The 15,193-nt window shown below is 39.8% G+C and overlaps 1 protein-coding gene across 1 annotated transcript; it reads left to right on the top strand.

Moving 5' to 3' along the window:
- The first annotated feature begins 9,350 nt into the window (after positions 1-9,350).
- Positions 9,351-14,900, top strand: stub1 (STIP1 homology and U-Box containing protein 1). The gene is made up of 8 exons (XM_026316337.2): positions 9,351-9,490; positions 10,109-10,338; positions 10,479-10,677; positions 11,043-11,208; positions 11,388-11,463; positions 11,618-11,674; positions 12,428-12,544; positions 13,094-14,900. Exons 2-8 carry the CDS (start codon positions 10,225-10,227, stop codon positions 13,217-13,219), a joined length of 855 nt encoding a protein of 284 aa, XP_026172122.1. The 5' UTR covers positions 9,351-9,490; positions 10,109-10,224; the 3' UTR covers positions 13,220-14,900.
- The last annotated feature ends 293 nt before the right edge of the window (positions 14,901-15,193 follow it).

Below are 15,193 nucleotides of genomic sequence, written 5' to 3' on the forward strand. Positions count from 1 at the left end.
AGTCAGAGAGGGTTGATAACAAACGCAGCTGGAAACACCCTGAGAATGCTCTCTAATGCTTCTCTAAACATGTAATAGATCACTTAGCTGCACTGTCACAATACTCTTATGGTCCTTGTGTGCTTTCATCTTCTCCGTCGGGAGCTCATATAAGTTTTGCACGAAGATATATCCCATGCGTTGGTATATTCCGATGAATTATCTCATGACTCTTTCAAAGTCGCTCAAATCACAGGAGAGTTGTTTGTGGATATGGGGATAAACTCTGGGTTTACACATTTTTTGCAGTAATCACACATTTGCAGTAACACTCATCTGTTTCCGTTTCTTTTTCTCATAGCTTACAGTCTGACACACATGTACACATGGCCTTGTTTTAGTTTATAATACCAGTTTTATCTCATCCATCACTGCCTTCTGTGTTTGTGTCTTTGCTATGACAAATTTATTTTTAGTAAAGAGCTTTGAAGGTATTTGCTTAAAGCTTCTTATGGTTCTACACATTTTTTTTTTTGCATTCAGCAGCTCTGAATATAACCTAATTATAGTGTCTGAGGTCAGAGGTCACAGCTGGGTGCCCTGGGGACTTTTCATTAGCAAAATGGAGGGAAGGGACTGCAGGTGTCTAAAATGGACCTCTCTGTCTATTGACCCCTATTTCAGGAAGTTCTTTTTAGCACTTCAAACTTATTATCTGCGCCTTAGGCGTTTTCTCTACAGTGGTGGAATTTAACCAAGTGCATTTATTCAAGTACTGTAATCTAGTACAATTTTAAAATACTTGTAGCCAACTAATACCATTTTATGACATAATATTACATTGGACAGCTCCATTTACCATAAATTGTTAGATCCAACCTCTTATCTCAGTGTAAGCAGATAATGATAGCGTCACTGAACTGAGACTGACTTAACACAGGGACAGTGTCAATAGTGCAGCCAGCCTCTGTGCATTGATCCTCACATTCCTCAGCGTTCAAAAGCACACAAGGGAATAGTTTAGCTCCAGGGTAAACAGGCCCGGCTCCTTTAAAGTGGCTCTTCACACAATGTTGCTACTGCTAACTCAGAGGATTTTACTTTTGAAAAGCAGTGCATGATTGCAAGCAGCACACAGGGATGAAAAAACGTATGAAAACAAATTGTAAACAAAGTAAAACACATAGGATGTTTCCTGTGGCACATGAGGTTTGAGGGCAACTGCGAAAAATCTTCACTCAGCACCGCAGCTTAGACTGAGTCAAGCATGCGTCCTGATCCTTTATACATGCTGCAGTCTCTCATTAGAGCAGGGGCAGTGTGTGGGTGAGTTTGTCATGAATGACTAATGTTTATTTGCAAAATCAGGTCTGTGAATGCTTTCGTGTGGGAAACCCACCTTGGTCATTACCTTCTTGAAGACAACATCTCCAGCCCCTTCACATTTATGACTCTCATTAGCTGCAATTAACAGAGCGTCTCCCAATCCCACTTCTCGTAATCCAGATGAGAGTATTGTAATCAGCGGCCCAGTGACGTTATAATAATGCCTCAAGCCTGGTGAGTTGATGGGCAGTGTTGGTGGAGCCCAGCTGGGGGTCAGACAGAGGTTCTCCGCTGTCTGTCTCTCTCCCACCCCCCACACTACTTCTAATTGGCTGAATCAATTTGGAGGGAAACTTAACAAGGAGCAGGATCCCTCCAAAACTGACAATAGGTATAGTGTTTTACATATGACCACAGGAAAGACAGATGTTGTCACTCTCGACCACGTCCCCATTTGAATACCCTTATTTGGAAACAATGCGAGACAATACAATACAATACAAAGGGGATATATTTTGGCTGCCAAGACTTATTCTTAAAGTTTACTATCTTTTTATTCCAATACTAACCTTTAAACTTTTTAAAAGTCATTCTGTGGTGATTTCTGCCTTTATTTCAGAAGATGGTCATCGAAACAGGGAGACCTATGACACAGTTAGTACTCAAACTTCAGGCCTTGTTCACACAGTGTGCAGACACACCAAGACTCACTCAGCTACTGGGATGCAAACTTTTACCTTAATTTCTCCCCATGATTTTTGTGCTTCAGTGGATGGGTACATATTGTTCACATCTGTCAGTCATACAGATGAATTTCTGCTAAACTAATTCTCACCCTGAACCTGTTACACTGCAACAGCGTTTCTTGTTGTGTATAAATTTCTCCTTTCTTTCAGTTTGAGATATTGAATTTTGTGTGTGTTTGTGTGGACATTTTCACCATCTGTTATAAAAATGTTATATAAAGGTATTGATTATATGATTTGTACCTCCATCCTCCATGTTTAAGTGTTGAACTGGTCCTTTAATAAGACAATAAATATGTGTGATTAACTTATATTAATCTTGCCAACTCTTATATCTCAAAGAATATTTTTCTATTATAATGCAATGTATCAAAAATCCCTTATAATGACTTTTTTTTTAAATGCTAAAGTAAAAAAAAAAAAAGATGATTTTTTTTTTTTTTTTATTGCTGCCTGACTGCACTCGAGCGCTTCCTCCTCTTCCTCCCTCTCCTCCTCCCCTGCTCTGCCAATTGGGTTTGCTCAGCCTAGGTCATCCTTGGCTGTGCACAATATAATTAGCCTGCCTACACACATACACTTGCACACACAGCAACACATACTAGTTTAAACCCCCCACCTGCTCAGACAATGGACACATGCCAATACTATGACCCCTCAGCTATCTCCCCTCAGCTATCACCCCGTTTCTCCCCAAACCTCCTCCTCCTGCTTCCTCAGCAGAATAATTGTACTGACAAAACTACACATTTCACATTTAAAAAATAAAACAATAAAGATCTTAACAGGTGCCACATCTCAGTTGTTCCTGTGTAGACTTGAAATCTGGCTTGTGATTGGAATTATGCTCGCCACAATCTTGATGTATTAGGTTTCGAGTGATAAAGTCAAAAATGTGTTACGGTTTTGCAGCTGGATGCTGTGAAGTTTGTAACCAAAGACAGAGCCGAGCTTTACACTCTTAAGTCAGTGCTTCTTATTTTTCCAAGTGTCCTTTAAATCAGCTGCATGAACTGAAACCTGCACTCATTTCAGTTTGACAGTAATGAAAAGATAGCTAAACTTCATAAACTTAAGATGTGAACATATGAGGGTAAAGGTTTTAGATTTAATGATCATTGCTCCAGCTGGAGCAGTAATCCAGTAATCTTCACACTTTAGCCCCTAGATGACAATTAAACTCTCTGAATAAAGGCTCAGTGGGTGTACACACCAAATATGAATCCTGAACATCCTTTATCTCCTACTTTCTTTCATAACCACTATTCAGACTCCTCCCTGCACCCCTTTTGGTATTTTTTAAATGCCATTGCACACAAGTAGGCCCTCCCTCTCTATCAGCACCTGCACTTCTGTGTGTTCTGGCTCATCAGTGAACCCTTCCTTTTAAAAATGTATAGATCTGTTGCAGATGAGGTAGCCTTTGTTGGGGGAAACTCTTGAGGCGACCGCCAAAATTTTGTTTTCCCCTTGGCTCCATCACTGAGTGGACCCCAACCCCCAACCCTAACATACCTCTTACTTCAGGGGTATCATTTCACCTATTCCCTGGGGTGTATCAGGCTGTGCAAGGCTGGATGTTCTCATGTTAACAGGTGTATTTGAATGTACACAACAGGTGGGATGAGTGCCAGAAGAGAAGCTGATGGCTTTTTTGACTTAGCATTGTTTTCTGTAGGTTTTATTAGATTCCTCAAATGCTAATGTAATGTAACGTTTTGATCGCACACATTTAATAAAGATTTCACAATATTTGTATTTATTGATTTTTAGATAAGGGTTTAGTGGTGTCATCTTTGAAGTCAACATCAGCTCCGGTTTTTTTCTTATCTGAGGATATTAGAAATTCTGCAAAGCATACCAAAGGCAATAAATATTTATCTCACGGCTGCCCGTGGCTTTATTTTCTTCATCTGACCTAGGACTGATGAACTGAGGAAGCTGACAGAGGGGAAAAAAAAGAGGGGAGACAAAACAGAGTCTGTCCTCTGACTGAGAGACTCAATAGGGGTGGTTGCTTTCTGCAGTGGACTGTGTCATCCTGGAGACAACTGAGAAAGCAAAGAAAAAGAGGAAAAGGGAACTTGCTGAATAATTAGAGCATGGATTATAGTCCTGCTGATTGCTTGGCGCATTCATGGATGCAGACATGTGCAAGAGCGCGCATGCGCTCATGCATACCTTTTCTTTCTATATACATGCACGTACGCGCGCACATTAAACCATGCATTCATACATTGAGCGAACTCAAGGATTATGGGCCTATCTGCACATGTATGCAGGCTAATCAGGGCCTCTTCACAGACAGAAAGCAAAGGGTCACTCAGGGTGAGATGTTTGTGATGGAAATTTGGACGGCAGGCGCAGGAAAACAAAGCTAGAGACAAGACGCCCCAGAGACGACATACTTTACACATGAGATAACACACATTGAGAAGTTACGAAAAAAAAGCCTAAAATAGGATCAGTCTTTCTTATTCATATTACTAATAAAGGGCTGTGCTGCAGTCACTTTCCTTAAATTATAGGAGAATAGTTGGGCTTTAAAACGATTTTGTCTGTAGATTTAATTCTGAGAGCTTTTGTAGAAAAACATGTTGTGAAGTTTAGATTAGAAATTGCTTTAAGTGGAATATGCAGAGACATGGGTTGCATAGCACAATGCACGACTTTCCTATTAGACTTTTTCTTACAAGTGGCCTCAAATAATTTATGTTCCTCTATTTTCTGCTATCTATTCCAATGATTGCATACACTTCAGTGCTGTGCTATGACATGGTCATGGTCATTCCTTTACCACTGGAGCCTAGAATATAGAGATTCAACTGGGCATAGCGCACATAGATTGGGAGCAGCCGATGGAACCGCCGCGCCTCACTGGCAAATCACACAAAGATGGGATTTAATGGCCCTTGGATTGAGCAGTTCTCAAAAGCCAACCTCTGACCCCAAGCTTTGACCCCTCCCATCCTCCTGAGTCCAGTGCTTGTCATTGGTCATTTGTCAAACTCTCCACACTGATCTGATTAACGTTCAGTTTGGGATCTGCTAACCACACACTTCTAGGATCAAGACAAGCTGCTTTCAGCAACTTTACATGACAACAAATAGCTGGATTGTTGTGGCGAGAGGAAAGAGACAAGTGAGACAACAAGACAGTCAAAACTTTAATTAGAGGCCAACCATGGTATTCACTGCTACGCTGTCTTGCCCTAATGAAGAACTAACACAAATAGGATTTGTATTAAAGCTGTTGAAGAAAGCGCACAGTAGTGATATTTGATAGAATGAGGATGATCTAAAACAGAGGAGGAGAATAAGCAGATGAATCACTAAATAAATCATCCAAATTATACACGTCTTGCATTGGTCGCATTTAATTGAATGATTTACTGTATCCAGACACAGGAAAAAATCTTCTGTGTACATCTTACAAGTATACATCAGTCCAAACCAGCAGCGTTAAATTAAGCTGTGTTTAAAATGGCTCCCTTTTAATGCAACGCTTTAATTAAAGCCTCAGCAATTCCTCTGAAGGATTATACATTACTTTTTCTTACTTTTTCTTACTTATTGTTACCCCACAGTACAATGTTTTGCCTGCTTTTGATTCTGATGTAACATTGACTAATGAAATTTCAATTTACTGTTCATTGCACAGAAAACATTGAAGTGTTTATTATGGGGAATAGTGAATGACTGAAAAAGGACCTGATTTTAGAAAGAGGTGTGAAATGTGTCACTGTTCATCTGTCCTCTCTGCAACTCTGCCAGGCAGATACGCTGGAATAAACACCTATTCCCGATCCATCCTGAAGGACTGTACACATTTACACAATCACATATACACACACCAACCCCCAAAATAAACCTCTGTCTGGCCAACACACACACACACGCACACACACACACACACATAATTAGCCCATAGCTCATTATGTCTGCTTTAGCTACTTTGGATTGTGTTTTGGGGAGGCTGGGGGTTGGGGCAGGGTGTGGTTTGGTGACCTCGGAGAGCTTGACCTCAGGGGACATTCGGAAAGCAGGGAGGACAGGGGGGGGATGGGAGATCAACATGTAGGTGGGGTGGGGGGAGTAACTTCTTAGTGTCCCTGCTGGTTGTGTTCCCTCCTGTGAAGATCCCAATTGATTTGTTAGGTGAAAAACACACTGATTAGTCATTATGAGTAAATTGCATAAGCTTTACAAGAACAATTGCTATTGAATTGTTAATGTGGTGTGACGCAACAAAAAAAAAGTCATTATAATTTAAAAAAACTTTGTCTTGTCTTTTGCAGCTGCAATTAATAATGGTCGGTAAACAAATGTTGTTTCCATCTGGGAGTAGTTGTCAGGTTTGTTAATGCTTAACTCTATTTTTTAAATAGATGAAGTGATGAGGGAGGGAATGATGAGGGTTCCTACGCACCCCTGAATTCATGAGGTGCTGGAGATTTAAGTTCCCTCCAAAAACTCTATTGTAAAAGTTCTCCCCCACCACTTATACAAGCTACTCAGCAGCCACCTCCACCCCCAGTCGGCCGAGACACATCAATCCATAGTGGTGTGTGTGTTTTGGGAAGGGGGGATGCCTCGACCAGTGTGCTGTTAACCCCCCAGGGTGTAAAACATTTTTGGACTAACACTACAGGTTTCAAAAACAAACCCTTTGATTTCAGTTTACTTAAGGACAAAAGGACACAGAAGATACGCTGCCATTTATATCTAGTCAAAGCAAAAACATCTTGATGTATACATGTAATTTATGATGTCACAGAGCCCAATTTTCTAAAAACCTGTGATCCTTTGCATAGGATTTAGTTAATTTATGTTTAAATTTCAGGGTTTTACATTTTGAGAACCAGAGATATAATTGTACCTAACAACCCTCGTTTTTGGGTCCGTGTTTCATGTAGGTTTGTTTGTATAGTCTAAACACAGGAGGTGGCTCCTTCCTTTAAGGGGTAAGATGAGTTTCTAAACTTGCAAGGGTGTGTAAATGGCTTTTGACCTCTTGGATATCTCTGTCTTTTCCCTTACTTGCCTTTAGGTTAGCATCAGGATATCCCTCATTTAACTCTCAGTGTAAGGAGTCAGCTTTAGTAGCCATTAGTTCAGGATGTGCTCATAAAGGCACACTCAGTTGTTCACTATTGATAATTACCACACACTTCCAGCCACTAAGGAACAGGAAGAAGCAGGCAGAGTGTGAAGCAGCTGCAGTACAGATCACAGATAACATACACTCCTATGAGCTCAACCAAGTCTGCATGAATGTGGTTAATCTTATACCAAAGAACTAACTGAATTTACTGAATTTAGAATAGAATAAATACTTAGAGCATGTGTGTGTGTTACAGTGAGACATGACTGTGTGTGTGTGTGTGTGTGTGTGATGCTCTGATGGTTGATTGTAGTGTACAGGTGATACAAAGCGATACAAAGTTATGTGTAGAGTTATGAAAGAGCTGATGAAGAGAATCTACATTTACTACATTTATAGAATATTCGGACAAATGATTTTATTCTACCATTTCCATCTTCTTTCAGTTAACAGTGGATAGTGGAACATGTTCACAGCTACTTGAACAAACTGCAGTGTGAGTCTATGAGCCTTTCCCCTCCTCAAAATGAGCAAACCCGCCAAACAAAGGGCCGCTATTGTGGATAAATACTGCTTTTGTTTTACCCATTTGAACCTGAGGTTTCCCTTAACGCTGAGGAGAGTGTGTTCACCCTTTTTCTCTTTTCATGTGCTTTGGCGCTGAATAGCGGAGGACACTGCCAAATGGGAAAACGACTACATGGGCAGAAAGAAAGACCAGAATCAATCAGGAAGTGGCAGCTTTTCATCTGTGCCAGAGGAGCTGGGCAACTTCCTGGTCTTGTTGCCAAGGTGACTGGAAGCTCAGCCAGCTGGTGCAGCAGGCTGCAGTAGGGTTTGATGAGGGGATGCCTGAGGATGACGGTTGGGACAGTGGAACAGAGAAGTGGGCGGACAGCTTGTGAGTGAAAGAGTGGCATTTTCACTGTAAGCAAGGAGCACTTCAAACATTCATATGAGCCATCACTATGTGAAGTTTATAAACCTTTGCAAACCATGACATAATCCAGCCATTTAATCCCAGTTTCTGTTATGGTTTCTTCATAGAATATTTTGTCAAAGAATCTTGTATTATTTTGCATTCATACAAACATTGACCTTTTTGCAGCAAAATATATTGAGATTATATAAAAGTCTTTTTCGTTTTGCTCATAAAATCAGCAGCCACATAATTTATGAGCAAACAAAAAACAGCAACGACATCAAACTTTACTGAGCAGTATTGAGCACTAAATAGATCTGTCACTTCACTACAAAATATAACTTGCATGCAAAAAATAAATAAAGAAATTCATGAAATAATATATATATATATATATATATTCTGGTGGTCAAAATGCTCAGAACTGAGACATAAACTAAGAGATATCCTGATCAGTCTGTGTCTGTGGTGTAAACCCTTTTTTTTCAGAGAATGTGTGTTCTGGGGATCAGTGGACAAGACTGGCAGAGATAGGTAAACACAGCTGGGGACACATAGCGCTGGTGGAGCTCCAGCTCAATGGCCCCCTTCACACATTTATCAGTGTGTTTGCTCAGGGGATGTGCCTTAATCTTCACACACTGATCTGTGGGCAGAGCCTTTATAGAGTCTTAGCAGGCTGTGGTGACCCTGCCCACAGTCACAGTCTTACAAATTCTTCTTTAGGTAAACTTGAATATTCTTATTTTTAAAGCGGATCAATGGATCTGTCTGTGTGTGGCTGAATCTCTCTGTGGGTGGGTGGGTTGGAGGGCTGACAACATATAGCCTACTAAATTCTTCATTACAATCAGAACTTTCTCTGAACAAGTCAGCTGCTGATGGACAGATCGTTGCCATTGATTATTAGAATCTATCTATCTATCTATCTATCTATCTAGTTAAAACTTGCCCTTGTGTAAATTGTTAAGGTCCTGCAATTTAAAGTTAGGATAGAGCGCCACCTGCTGGTGGGTTACTTTGCTCTGTTTCTACTCTGCTGTAGTGGAGGCATTGCCTGTAGCATAACATACTATAAAGTCAATGCAGTGTTTTATTCTCCTTACAGGACTCAAGAATGATTAAACTAAGAACTTTTTACATATTTTATATTATCTAATGACGACGATATGCACGTTATGTTCAAGTTATAATTCTTTCCCAAGAAAAATATTTTCTCTGATTTTTTGGCAACGCTTTGCCGTAAAAAAAAAAAAAAGTCCTTTCGGCTTCCGTCGACGTCGCGCATACGCTTGACGTCAGTATAACAACAACCTGTCATGACAACCCGTATGAGAAAAAAATAATCGATTAAGATTTGACACCAAATTATATAAAAGTGGTTTCACCTGGATGTAAGAATCTTTCGATAAGGTAAGGCTTGAACTCGACGGCTGGTCACGAGAAAACCTGAACTTGCGTGAAGATGGAAAAAATATACGGCAGCAGGCTGATTAGCAAACAAGCTAACTTAGCATTAGAATTCATATCTGTATTCTGAGGTTACTTAGCACGTTGAGATGAAAGCCAGTACGACGTTTTCAGGTCAGTAAAATACAGGACAAACTTTCAAATCCCGTGTCGATTAAAAGAATAAATTCGTAACTGCTGTTTATTAAACCTAGCGGGGAGAAGTGTCTTCTTCGACAACATAGCTTATTGTGCTAGCATAGCTAAGTGGCTAACATCTGATTACCGATCTCTTGTTAGCTGTCAACTAAAGTTAGCGACAGTGTCATTCTGCCTGGATTACTGCAACAACTGGACATCATGTGCTAGTGAGTCAAAGATACTGTTTACGTTTCTGTGTTGCAGCCTAATACTCGTATGTCACATGAATAGTTAATTCTTAGGCAGTCTGTATTTGTCAGCCGGGTGCACAGCCAGCCAATTAAACGGCACCCGGGACTGAATCTAATCCACCCAAGACGCACATTGCAGATGCATTGCAGTGACTAACTTAACTTCACATGCACGGTGTCTCCGATCTAGTGTGCGAGAGCCAGGAGGAGCAGCGCATTTTTGAACCTGTCAGCTAGCCAGCCGAAGAGACGGGGAACAGGATAGGGAAGCAGGGCGAGGCGGGCCCCGCGGAGCCGGTGGAGAAGATGGCCGGCAGCCCGGAGAAGAGTTCCACCGCACAGGAGCTGAAGGAGCAAGGGAACCGGTTGTTTCTCTGCCGCAAGTACCAGGAGGCTGCTACATGCTACAGCAAAGCTATTGTACGTAATTGTCATTGGAAAAGAAATAGTACAAATACAGAAACGACATCTTTTCAGCTAAAACACACTAACAGAAAGATTATCACTGAAGCTATAATGTTATTGGGCTTGTTTCTTGTTTGGTATGTTATGACTCCCAGAACCGTAATCCATCAGTGGCAGTGTACTACACTAACAGGGCTCTGTGCCATGTGAAGCTGCAGCAGCATGACAAGGCTCTGGCAGATTGTAAGCACGCGCTGGAGCTGGACAGCCAGTCAGTCAAGGCCCACTTCTTCCTGGGCCAGTGTCACTTGGAGCTGGAGAACTATGACGAGGCCATCGGCAACCTGCAGAAAGGTCAGGAGAAACTCGTAAAGGATGGAGATACTCTTGCGTTGCTCAGTGTTTTTTCACATATATGTGGTTACTTCTTTTTTAACCATATCATTAAGCTGTTCCTGGTGTCAGTGGTCTCAGATTGAAGTGCTGATCATAGAATCAGCTGTACCCAAATGCTGATTGTTAAAGGCAAATTGAACATACTGTTACTCTCATGTTACTGTTGCAGTGATGTTTTGTAGCTTTTGTGTCAGGATTTCCATCACTGCCATAATAAATTTCTAAATCACTGTTATGTTGTCTATGAAATAAGGAAAGACAGTTTAAGGAATAATTCAATGATAAAGCAGTGTCACAGCAATGCTGTTATTTGTGTTCTACAGCTTATAATCTTGCAAAAGAACAGAGGCTTAATTTTGGAGATGACATCCCCAGCGCCTTGCGTATAGCCAAGAAGAAGCGCTGGAATAGCATTGAGGAAAAGCGCATCAACCAGGAGAATGAGTTACATGCTTATCTGACCAAGCTCATACTGGCTGAGAAGGAAAGGTGAGACTGGGAAGCAGGGTAGCAGTCACATATCCAGAATGGTTCTTTGTCAGGTAATAATCATGTGATGAATACTGCATATCACAGAAATTAGTCTGTTATGTGGTGTGCTGTGTATTTTTTTTTTTCTTCTGGATCTAGAGATCATGTATAACACCAATGTGTATATGTTTATGCAGAGAACTAGAAGAATACAAAGAAAAGCAGGATGACAATCAAAATGGAGGTGATGCTGCCAAGATTGCATCAAAACATGTATGTGTTTACATATATTTTTCATCTTACTTGGCTGTGATGCATTTGATAAATATTGTATTTATTTATAGTAGTATGAAGTTGAGTGTTCACCAGTATGTCTTAATATGTGAGCAACATTTTGGTAATGGCTCCTTTAATGTGTCCTACTTAGGACAAGTATCTGATGGACATGGATGAGATGTTCTCTCAAGTGGATGAAAAAAGAAAAGTGAGTATGAAAATCTTTTAAAATTTTCTCATTCATTTTTAATACATAATTATTACTTTTATGGGAGAAGTGGAGGATACTTTTTCATGGGCTGGGCAAAAAGCAGGGAACCATCCTGAACAGGTCTCCAATCTATTACAAGGCTAATAAACAGGGATCTCAATCACCCACACAAACACATCCTTGCTTACAGTAAACCTACCATTATTTTCTTTAATTGTTGACATAGCAACAGAAATAAGACTCAAACACTTTAAGGTTTTTGTACATGTATGTAGGCACATCTTAACTTTCTTTCATTAGTGTGAGTAAATTCAAACTACCTACAACCATTAACATTTGTCATTGTATCTGTTTACAATGCACCACACCAGTTATGTCTTACACTCAGCCCAAACTGTCTCAACTTGACTGAGGTAGTTGTCATTGTACTGACTGTGAACTGGTTGTTTTTTCTCTGTGTGTTAAATTCTGATAAAAGAAATGCTGACCTTTTTTTTTAATTTTTAATTTTTTTTTTTGATACCGCAGCTCGATTCTAACAATTAAAACTTGGCGTGTGTGATGTGGTTTAAGAAGAAAAAAGAAACAATGTTGATATGATTGCCAAGCAGTATGTCATTAAACTGTAACAAACCCTGAAAGACAAGAAAAACACATTAAATCTATCTAACAGGATTTTAGTAGCATTTACGATATTATATCCATATGTTGTTTGAAATCAGTGACTCTTGTGTTTTGATGTTTGTTCAGAAGCGGGAAATTCCAGATTACTTGTGTGGGAAGATCAGTTTTGAGCTGATGAGGGAGCCCTGCATCACACCCAGTGGAATCACCTATGATCGCAAGGACATTGAAGAGCACCTACAGGTAAACTTTTACAGATCCATGTTTGAGTTTTGCTTGTGACTCCTGATTTTGTAAATCAGAGGTACATACTTTTATAAGTTTCAGGAATTCACAATTTCCACAGTAAATAACCATAATAACCAAAAATGCTTTTTTTTTTTTTTTTTTTTTTTTTTTTGGCTTTGTTTTGTTTTTTAATAAAAATTGATCACACTGAGATTTTAGATCAGTGGTTTTCAAAGTAAAACATTTCAGTGTGATAAATTCAGCAATATTTTAATGTCAGCATTAGGTATTATCAGTGGTTACATTTCAAATTGAGATCTTCAGTTATTGATTTGATTCAAAGCTTGTTTTCTTCCATGTTGTTGTGGGAACATTTACACACTCTGACTCACTTGGTCCTTGCAGAAGAAAAACAAATGACATAAAAACTAGACATTTCTGCCAGAGAAAATATATAAATATATTGTATGATTGTATCCAAGTACAAAAAATGTTTCCCATCTGTGCAATGTGTAAATTCAACCAAAGATTATAACATCAGCACTTGACCTGATCTCTGTGCAGCGAGTGGGTCATTTTGACCCTGTCACCAGGAGTCCCCTGACCCAGGACCAGCTGATCCCAAACCTGGCCATGAAGGAAGTCATTGATGCCTTTATCCAGGAGAACGGCTGGGTGGAGGACTACTGAAGGGACAACCAACTCCCATTTTTTCATCATACCCCAATACTCCACAAAAAGCCTGGACAACAAAAAGACTTTGGAGAACTAATCACCCCTTGCCTGGATATGTACTTTACTAAAGCTGGAAAAGCTGCATAATGGACTACCAAATTGGAGCCATGTATCTGGATCTGCCTCTTTCTCCCCACATTTTATCATCGCTGTAAAACGTCCTGCTCCAACTTTCTGAGGCTTGGCATTCATGGCCTGCTGTTCCCTTTAAAACTCCTCTTCTTTCTGCTCTTCTATACTTTCTTACTTCCTTTCCCTCTCTGTCATGCTGTTCCTGGTCTTTCAAGCCTTTCTTTACTCAAAACAAGGGGCCACATTCTCAGGTCTCCCTACTTGATCTGTCTTTCTATGAGTGCCACAATCTTTGGGAACTATCAGCATTGCACGCCAGTGTTTCAGAAGTACCACCTATATTAAAAAAAAGTTTTGGCATTTTATTTGGCGTTTATTCCAGTATTTCACAGGCTTTTCTTTCCCACTTTGTAATGTACGTTTGCTGAACTGGTAACTAAAATGCCAAAACACTATTCTCAACAAGGGTGACTGGTTTGTATGCAAGTTTTACATTAAGCTAATTGAAAAACAGTCAAAAGTAAGTGACCTCTAGGTGGCGCTCCAGACATACAAACCATGTCACCATACTGTAAGATTTTTAGTAGATTGTTAGACTTTTTTTTCCCCCCTCCCTTGCATATCAGTCCCATCCCATTAGAGAATTGAAATGAGTTGAATGTATGCATAATATACTCTTAAGGTTTAGGCTCTACCTACAGTAATTCAAAATGTTTTTTATCAGAACATTGCAAGGTTTTCATGAATAGCGGCCTTGTACTGGATAAAGAAAATGAATGGAAAGGACCGCTGCATACAAGAAAAAAAAAAAGTTTTCACATTGCTGGATAATAATTAAAAAAAATGTTGAATTTTGATAGATGACGTCAGCTGTTTGGGTTGATTCTGCTTTGAAGAATGGTCTGTGCTGTCTTTTGCCGTCATAGAAACAAAAATGTGCTCGGACATTGTCTTTGGCTTGTGCTGTTTTCCTGGAATGACCGTGGATGCTCAAATCAAGCATGAAATTTTCTGTTCCTTTGCAAAAGGCAAGAAGATTTTCCTCACTTCTTTACTGTTCAGTTTATTCACACTCTCACAGTGTCACAGTATAAAGACAATGGTTGCTACAGTTTATGTAAACCAATCCGTGAAAGTTTTGGAATAACCTGTTACAAAGGTTCACTAGAATCACTGCATCAACCTTCACCGTGTTAGAAATGCTGGAAGAGTACCGACCATCTTATCTCATCTATACCTCAGTCCAAGTTATTTGCGCGTTGGTTCACCGGCATTCTCTGTGAAACATGCTCAGTTCAGTGCTTCTGAGTTTACAGGTTTTTTTCCGCTGAATGTGTGTGTCTGTGGTAAATTAGCCCTGTCTGTGATTCGTGTCGGGGTGCAGGCAGTGTAAATAATTTGCTTGTGTATCAGATTTTATTTCTTGACAAAATAGTGTTTTGGTTTTTTTTGTTGTTTTTCCTGAGAAATCCTAGAGCTCGGAAACTGTATTAAATGTAGATATGTTGATAACATAAATGCCTGGTTCTGTTTTCATTTGTCCCCATTAAAGCGTGAACTTTCAGTTTGTTTTACTGTGCTGTTTTTGACACTGAATTTCATTAAGCAGATACTGGATCTGATGACAGTTCTGCTGCTGATTAGAAATCTATCCCATGATTTCCATTATTGCACCTGTACTACAAAAAAAACCTTTGAGTTTTTAATGTATTTCTGCTGTTTTCTCCACTTCTTTGCCATTAATTTTCACTTTTAGAGCCTTTTAGAACCTGTAAACCCTGTAGGCTGATTTGTTGTGATATAAAGACAAACACACACGTGAAATGTTGTTTGCATCAGTCACACTCACAGGACGGT

The sequence above is a fragment of the Mastacembelus armatus genome, chromosome 19 (assembly GCF_900324485.2).
Source record: "Mastacembelus armatus chromosome 19, fMasArm1.2, whole genome shotgun sequence".
Lineage (NCBI taxonomy): Eukaryota > Metazoa > Chordata > Actinopteri > Synbranchiformes > Mastacembelidae > Mastacembelus > Mastacembelus armatus.

Bases quoted from the DNA above. Each gene is read 5' to 3' on its own strand.
- stub1 (XM_026316337.2), top strand. From the start codon at position 10,225: ATGGCCGGCAGCCCGGAGAAGAGTTCCACCGCACAGGAGCTGAAGGAG. The intron at 10,678-11,042 runs GTCAGGAGAAAC...TGTGTTCTACAG, and splicing joins CATCGGCAACCTGCAGAAAG to CTTATAATCTTGCAAAAGAA. The intron at 11,464-11,617 runs GTATGTGTTTAC...TGTCCTACTTAG, and splicing joins CCAAGATTGCATCAAAACAT to GACAAGTATCTGATGGACAT.